Source organism: Oncorhynchus nerka, linkage group LG6 (assembly GCF_034236695.1).
Source record: "Oncorhynchus nerka isolate Pitt River linkage group LG6, Oner_Uvic_2.0, whole genome shotgun sequence".
Lineage (NCBI taxonomy): Eukaryota > Metazoa > Chordata > Actinopteri > Salmoniformes > Salmonidae > Oncorhynchus > Oncorhynchus nerka.
Window position 1 is genome coordinate 44,864,712 of NC_088401.1, and position 8,851 is coordinate 44,873,562.

Consider the following 8,851-nt stretch of genomic DNA (forward strand, 5'->3'; position numbering starts at 1 on the left):
TTCAAGTTCACTTGACCTGTCCCTTCACAAACATCCTAACACTAGTTTAGTTCTCACCCACATCTTTAAAACGTTACTCCCTGTTTTATCATAGAACAAGACTCACCAAATATGCACCAGAACATCTGTAAAGGTTATGACACCATATCATCCTTTTACTCATTAATGAATTCCTCCCCTATAAAGGAATACTGTAATGGCCTTAAAACAAAATGAAAGAATAATGCCCTAAACATTATTTACTCAGTCTAATGTGACATGATAAAAAAATAAGAAAACACACAGCATTGATGATGGGGTTAAATCATGTGTATCTGTTGATTGCTGAATTGAGATTCATGTCACACAGTATTAAAACAGATTTTGTGTTCAAATAGTCAACTATTCAGGTTTTTCTTCATGAATATTCAAGGCTTTATTTATAAAGCAACTTAAACGACTGAGGAAACAAGATTACATTTTCTCGAGGAAAAGAAAAACACAGTGCAAATAGGTGCTGCTTTTAATACCTTGACTTAAACAGGTTATACAATTTAAAACTAACCAATATACAGTATTCTGCTGTCTGATAGAAAATTGTATTTATTATATATTTGAAGGTACATTCTATCCATTGGTATTTCAAACACTCATTAACTTAACAATACTTTAAATAAGGACTTGGTCAAATAAAGTGAATAAAATAATTTGAAATAACAACATAAAATGTCTCCACAATATAACCTTGAACTAATAAATGAGATAAAAGATTTAAGCTATTATGATTGAGCATATTAATATTGCACATGGTGTTTGATGTGATTCTGTCCAGATCAGTTAGCTATATAAAGCAAATTCTTAGCAACACAATTGTCTTCCAAAGTTAAATTGAACTCATCTCATACACTACCCTTCTCTGCTTTCTATTCCGTTCCCAGGGTACACAGTCAAACAATCCAGAATCGTTTCACTTTAATGTACATTTATTTTGGTTGCATAATGTTAATAACAAACATTTTACAAGATACTGTGGTATATAAGAATAAGGAATTTGTTAAACTTCAAATACTATTAGACCTCAGTTCGTGCAACATCATCACTATTCCCCTTTCATTCAGGCCATCAGTAGAGGTCTTGAAGAAACTCAGAAAACAGAAAGATTTAGACTGATAAATATTTTGTGGCTCAAGTATTCTACATGTCCATTTCACTTTTAAATAGTACCAATAATCTTTAAATAATACTGCATTGAAAAATAAATAAATAATGTAGTTAAATGCACTACCAATTGACAGTTGACAGGGGTCATCAATCATATATTTGTGTTTTTTATTTATTATATATTTTTTTTAATCGGTATAGTTGTTTTGTCTTCTGTTGTAATTTACAAACTGTCTCACAGATACAAATAATGCAGACTTACAAAATAAATCCAGGTACGCTTACATGGCAAGCAGCTGTTTTCTTGGGCTTAAAAAAATACAGACATGTGCCATACCCAAAAATATCAAGAGGAACCACATTTCATTCAAACCCTATTAACATGGCTCTTTACACAAAAAAAGTAACAGAATCATTCCATATCTGCTATTCGGTTTGTAAGTGCCTTTTCATAGTGAAAACAAGGCATCAGGGCCCCCAGAAGCGACCAGCAGTGATCAGTTATAATCCAGGCAGATCGTAAGTGTCTGTAAATGGGGGGATCCCAACAACGTTATATTCCCAGGAGAACTGCAAAGTCACAATTTCTGATAGTTAGTTATTTCATCTAAAATACTGATTCGATATTTCCACAAAAACACTGTGGAAGGGTCAATATGAGTAACACTCAACATTGTTTCCGTGACTCAATGATTTGGTTGAAAAAAAGTACCAATTTCAGAAGCAGCAAAATACTACAATTGTCTCTTAAGGATGTCTTGTGGTATGATGTGTTATTCATACATGTTATAATGGCATCAACACATCAGGGGGAAAGTCTGTATTTGCAAGAGAGCCACTGATTCCCAGGAAATCTGGTTATCTGACTGGAGCCAGCTGTCCAGTTTATCCATTGGTCATTAAGGTTTTCCACAAGGCACTTTTGTAATTGGGGGAGGGGGGGGGGGAATTGAGTGGATACATAGCCTACATTTTACTCATTTGAGTCTGTTCCTCCAGAACTTGAAGGTAGTCAGGTGTACCTTGAAGTTTTGCTTTAAGTTCATAATACTCGTTTTTTCCCCCTATTAGTGACTTTTTCATATTTTTGTCATGTGGTTTCTCTGGGTAACGGATCTCAAACCCACTCACCCCTATACTGTTGAAATCCAGCCTTTTACTGTCTAAAAAGTTTTGAATGAACATGTTGGATTCTCTCGGCAGGAACTCATCCAGCTCATCAATGGTGCTCAGTCTCTTATTTCGGGGGTCCAGGGGGGACAGTGAGTCCTTGTCTTGGTCAGTGCTGTTGCGCATTATTATTTTCTGTCTCTGTGAGTCAGCAAATCTAAAGCCTGACTCAGAGTCTCTAATCGAACAGGTGTGGCTCTTGCTCATATGCTCGATAGTTTGGGGGATGAACGTCTCCCCTCCCAGGTCATCTTTCTTGCTAGATTTGTTGTGTCTTCTGAGCGCGAGTTGCATGGAGCCACACTCCTGATTCCCCATGCCCTCCTGGCGTCCGGGTGGCTTTTTATTGCGCCTAAGCACAAACACCAAGAGGCAGAAAGCAACAAATACTGTGAGGATGAGCACCACCAGGATACTGAGGATCATGATGGATAGGGGAACTGGACCTCCCGGAGGGGCTTTGCCCACCCCTGCTGGGGACAAGGAGTTCACCACCGGAATAGCACTGGTCAGGATGAAAGGGGACCTAGCTATGAGTTTGGGGCATAGGATCTCATTTTTCAGCAGCCTTAACTCTATATTGGAAAACTGCACTGGGGATGCGCATTTGATCTCCTTTGCAGCCACTCCATCATTCAGCTTCTCCAGCCAAAGTTTCAGAGCCACTAAATCACAGGAGCATTCCCATGGATTGCCTTCCAGATCAATCTGAGTGAGAGACCTCAGCTGGTCAAGGACGCCACTCACAGGCAGAGTCATGAAATGGTTGTTCTTAAGATTTAGCCTAGCCAAGGAAACGCTAGCAAAGATATAGGCAGGGAGGCTCCTTAGCACATTATTGTTCAGATACAACAACTGCAGATTTGGCATGGAGTCAAAGGTCTCTGCTAACACCTCTTTTATGGCATTGTATTCCAAGTACAAGTATTGGAGGTTACTGAGCCCAAGGAACATCTCAGGATGCAGCTGCTCTAGTTGGTTTCCATTGAGATAAAGCCTACGGAGGTTGGTTAGATTTGCAAAGACACCTTTTTGAACTGTGACTATTTGATTGCTGCCCAGATGTAATAAATCTAAACCCTCAAAGCCTTGGAAATCAACTGGACTGATATATTGTATATAATTACCACTCAGGTGTAGCTTCTTGGCATTTGGTGGTTTGGGAATGAGATCTGCTAGATTGTGTATACTTCTCTCTTGGCAACTCACACCAATACCAAAGTCTGAGGGATGAGCTTTGCATGTGCAAGGCTGTGGGCAGGAGAGAGGTGGGGTTCTTGTTTGATAGGACATAATTGGAATATGTTTATTCAAACCAGGTAAACCAACAATCCCGTTACCATACATTTTAGATGGGTTTGTTGTGATGGGGGGTATCGTAGTGGGTGCAGTGTCGGTTGTTGTTTGGCCATTATCTGGCTGTGAAGGGGGCATCCTTACGTCAAAGTCACTACCTGTTCCCATGGGACACAGTTCCTGTTTGTTTGTTTCTTTCAACAGGCGTCCATACAGGTCACTAGGGGTTTCACATATAGCCTCCCCAATAAAAATGTTATAGGGCATGTTCTCCAACCAAGCTTTCAAGGGTAACAAATCACAAGTGCAATTCCATGGGTTGTCATCGAGCTGCAATTCCACTATACGTCCAATGTGTTCCAAAACTCCAAGATATGGTAGCTTCTGTATCCTGTTTCCTCTTATATCCAAATGTGTAAGGGAGGCAAAGCGAAAAATATTATCAGGAAGGATCTGGACGAGATTGTCATTTAGGATGAGAACTTTCAGCCTATGCAATTTGTTGAATGATCCTTTTTCAATATACTTAATCAAATTGTAGTCAGCCTGGAGGTATTCCAAGTTTTCGATCCCATAGAAAGTGTCAGCTCGGAGCACTTTTAATTCATTGTTATTTAAGTGCAGCTGTTTCAATGAACTAAGGCCATAAAAGGCCCCTCCCTCGATGTTCTGTAATTTGTTGTTTCCCAGTTGAAGAGAGACTGCGTGTGTGAAATTGAGAAAGGAATTGGGGTAAAGGATGATCAATAGGTTATTTTGGAAATTCAAATGATAGAGGCTAGAGACCGGGGGCAGCAGCTGAGTAGGTCTGTACACAGTTATTTTCTCACAGTTCACATAGAGGACGTTCTCGATGGACATGCAAGAACAGGCGCTGCAAGTCTCCGCTGAGAGGTCAGAATCCAAGTCAGAAAACGTATTCGATACGGAAAAGGCCAAAAGAACTAGAAGCAGCATTTTGCCTTTTATAAATCCCCCAGAAAACCATTTAGTAACCTTTGAGAGGAAAAACAAACAAACAAACAATCAAAAACACAAATTTGTACTATACATACAAACAGTATTTCATAAATGGGTAGTTAATAGCCTACTGCTGATGTTAGTAATGCTTTGGCTACACATCAGGCTACATTAATGTACACAAATCAACCCATTTCTCTTTAGCAATACAGCTACCAAGTACTATTTTATCCTGAAAAAATATGACTCTCTCATATTAATAATAATAACCTAATAATAGACTAATAATAATTGCCCGATCAGCCTTATAATCATCTCCTTCTGATGTTACCAAACATAAAATCACCAGAGGAATAAATCATTCTATATAGCAAGTGGGCCAATTGTGTGGGCATATACCAGGTTATTCAACAAAAAGAGGAGAAAATATATAGGCTACTGCACCCTACTGTATGGTGACATATTATGGGCTAAAACATCCCATGAAGCCTCTGCCCCAAAAGGGATCAAACCATATTATAATAAACAATGTAAAGAATGGATATTACATCTTTCCAACCATGTATAAAAAAACGTTGTCTTTCTTACCTTAAGCGTTTGTAAATGTGGTTTCTTGATAGACAGACATTGCTCCCATTCAGACGTCAGAATCGCAGTGGGCTCAGATTTCAGCCTATGCATCTCTTCTTGACAGACTCCACTTGTTTAAAACATTATTTCTCTCGTAGGGTCCCCAGTGTTGCTGTATATCCATGAAGCATTTCAGTGCGGAATGAACTAAAGACAAGGTGCCCACCTCTGCGTTCAGACAGAAGGGACTGAAGGCAAGCAGCTGAAGTGACTGCAAAGCAACTTCAGCATGCTCTCCAGTTCATGACAGAGAAGAAGGAAACGAATTGTGCTGCTCCAACACCCCCAGTCCATAGAGATGCTCGCTGAAGTTGGATTGAATAGTTCAGGCAAAAACAAAACAGCAATAGGCTACCCACTCGATAAACCGAAATATATCATGCGCGGGTTTACTCACCTCAAAAAATATTACATCTCGTCTCTTTTCGAATCATGTAGTTCACAGGGCTACCTACCAGTGATGTCTGAGGTTCAGCCAGTCTTTACACCAAGGCAAATAAAATGAGGGGAAAAAACACACTGATATTCGGGAAAAAAGCAGAACAGCGACTGTCGCGAAAAATGTATCATTCAGTTTAGTCAGATGCGGGCAATATTCCACCAAATCAATAAACTACGTTCAAATAAACTACTGATAAAACAGTCATCAGGGATCCGGATAAGTGGGAAGATACCTGCCTGTGTCATTGGTATGCTGCTTTACAGCTGCATTGAGCTTCCCACACGACTTGTGGGAGGAGAGAATGCAGAGATGCAGAGAGAATGGGGGAGGAGGGGAGGGGGCGAAAAGAGATGCAGGGAGAGAGATGAGTGAGGAGAGGGGGTCTCATAGACCACACGGGGAACTTCAGACCTTGAAATAAGAAGTAGATACATAGTAATTTAAAATATTTGTGTAATTGTGTTTCTTATTATTATGATCGTTACCCATATCGCATTGTGCTATATAGCCTAATGGTTGAATGTAATGTAAGGTAGGCCTACCTGACAATTCAAGAGGGCATGGCACCTGGCATTCTATTTTATGATTGGAGTGTTTTTAAAATGGCACAGAACGTGAGCGGCATTCTAATGGGGACTCTTATTCAAGGTGGACTGCAGTCAAAGCAAAGCCAGCATTGCTCAATGAAGTAAAAAAAAACAATACCTCTCAAATGTGTTTTTGAGTAGTATGCATGGATTTGCCATTAGATGCTAACTGCCGTTCAGCCTCACTTTGGTTTTCAGACAACAGGTGCGCACTTCCGAACTCCCTCATGTGACACCAAAAATAGACACCCCTCAATGGTAGCCTAGACTTTACCTGTTTGTTCAAAAAGACAATGTGAATAGCTCTAAATGTGTGAAACGCAAATAGCTCTTCCTACGTTTCAATGGCACAGTGACAAATCACTAAAAGCTTTCTTTTTTTGTAGAATATGAGGAAGAACAATAAAGACAGAAACAATTGGAAAATTCAGGATGACACAGTAATAGTGAAAGTATGCTATTGTAAAAAAAAAAAAAATAATGTAAACAATTTTTTCCCATCTAAGTTAGTTTTGATACGAGGTTAGGTGGTACGGGTTGTTCAAGCGAGTGAACCCAAGTCAAGGGCAGGATGTTACTGTATGGTTGGAGATATTTCTCACACATGCAGAAATAAAAGGTAGCGCCCTCTTCTGGCTGAAAGTAATTTTCACCCACTTTATAAACTTGGTCAGAGAGGAAGAGGTGATGCAAGAATGGCTGACTCCGCCCAAAATCTGTCTGCACAGATTAAGGATAGGGGCAATGAGATGTAGAATTTGGTCAAGATAAAAGTGCATTTCTATTTTGATAGGTGAGACTTATTTGATTGAATAGAAGTTTCATATTGCTTAGGTTGTTACGAGTGTATTGATATGTTTTCTACAAAATATAATTGCATAGAATATCGCCTCCTCCCGCCTGCCTTTCACCTTTGTGGACATTTGTGGACAGATCATATTTTGATGCCTCCTAAAATGATTTAGCCAAATCATTAAAACAAATTGGGGGACAAAGCCATAGTTTGTTATTTTCTGCACAAAACAATTGAGCTAAGATGTCTCAATACAAACGGATGCTCTCATCAGTGGGTGCGCTCGCTCCCCAACGGCTCTGACCCGCCGGCAGGGCGAAGCCCCCGCCCCTGGCCCAAAAGGATTTTCTAAGGAGAGGAAGGACCAGGCCCCACCAGCCCAGGGGTCTTATTTATAACGTTCAGTAAATGTCACAACATTTCTGAGTGCACCATTTATGAAGAGTCTATTCACATACAAAAACATTGAGATTTATAAACTTGGCACATGCCAAGGAGAACAGCGACTGTCCTTATAAATCAGACCTGTCGTAAAACTGCACGCGTGAACAATCATTAAAACTCCGTCTGGAAAACACCTCCATTCACCTTTCCAACTCAGAAATATTGTCCGTTTGACTGATAGGTGGGCCAGAGCATTGACGTTTTGCGTGGTTCTAGGTTGGATATTACCCACCCTACAGGAAACAATGGATAGATACATTCAACATATAAACTACCTCAGTCCAGAATCTTTTGACGGCTGGACATTTCCAGAACAGATGCATTAGTGTACCGACCTCACCCATGTTGACAGAACTCTAAAAAGCTTTGATCCATCATTTTCTACGTGTGTGGTGTGATGTATGCCCTGTGTAAGATCTTCATTTGAATAATCTTATATCTAACGCAATTGGATATTGATATTATATTTTTAGATATTGCATCCCATTGTGCTGCAGTGATAAATAGGCTACACCCATGTCCTGCTCCCAACGTAACTTAGCAGGGGTTTTGCTGTTTGGGGAGGAGAGGCCCACCAGCTTGAATAGGGCAAAAACTGTTCCTTTCCCAATAGCAACATCCCTCAGTTTGTTGTCTAAATCACTTTTAGATCCCACATCAATACCCTTTGAGGAAATACACTTCAGGCAAAACTCTTAGATCAGCTCTTGGAATGGTATAATATTTCCTTCCCTTACAACCTGCCCCTGATGTTTTGGGATTGCCAGGTAATATTAGCCAGCGTCTTTCCACCACAAGGGGTTGTTCCATATTGGACTTGAAGGGAGGGATGCTCCATTGTTAGATAACCTTTTATGAAGTTCCCTTACCATTTACATTACATTTAAGTCATTTAGCAGACGCTCTTATCCAGAGCGACTTACAACCACTTCACAAGATAATTCCAGTAGTGGATTATTTATCTTGCAGTGTGAGTTTTTTCATAATTAATGAGAAATTATCTAGTTTGATGGGCAAGTTGTTGCATTTAAACTTACAACAGAGAAAAGAGACTAAAAAGGGTACTTTTTCATAGGAGGGCAAAGGGGCAGGTGCTCCAGCACCCTTAGGGCTCTGTCTGTGCATGTGCCTGCAGTACAGTCTACACTCTTGATTGTTGACTGTAATGTAGGCTATGCTACAATTATACAACAACAAAAAATGTAAGTGCATAAGGCTATGATATCATTATGAAGCCAAATCCAAATATTGGATTGTCTATGGAGCCTATAGACTCAGTAACGTCAGAAATAGGCCTACATAATGCAAGTGTATTAGTAGACTACTCCAGATCGAGCCTTGAGTATATTTTACACTGTCAAGCAGTGGAAGGAAAGTAATTGCTTGCAT

At 39.8% G+C, this 8,851-nt stretch overlaps 1 protein-coding gene across 1 annotated transcript; it reads right to left on the reverse strand.

Moving 5' to 3' along the window:
* Positions 1-397: 397 nt before the first annotated feature.
* Positions 398-5,714, reverse strand: LOC115130473 (SLIT and NTRK-like protein 4). Its single transcript, XM_029661653.2, has 2 exons — positions 5,155-5,714; positions 398-4,602 (listed from the first exon to the last, which is right to left on the reverse strand). The coding sequence occupies exons 1-2, from the start codon at positions 5,245-5,247 to the stop codon at positions 2,107-2,109; spliced, it is 2,589 nt and encodes an 862-aa protein (XP_029517513.2). The 5' UTR covers positions 5,248-5,714; the 3' UTR covers positions 398-2,106.
* Positions 5,715-8,851: the final 3,137 nt, after the last annotated feature.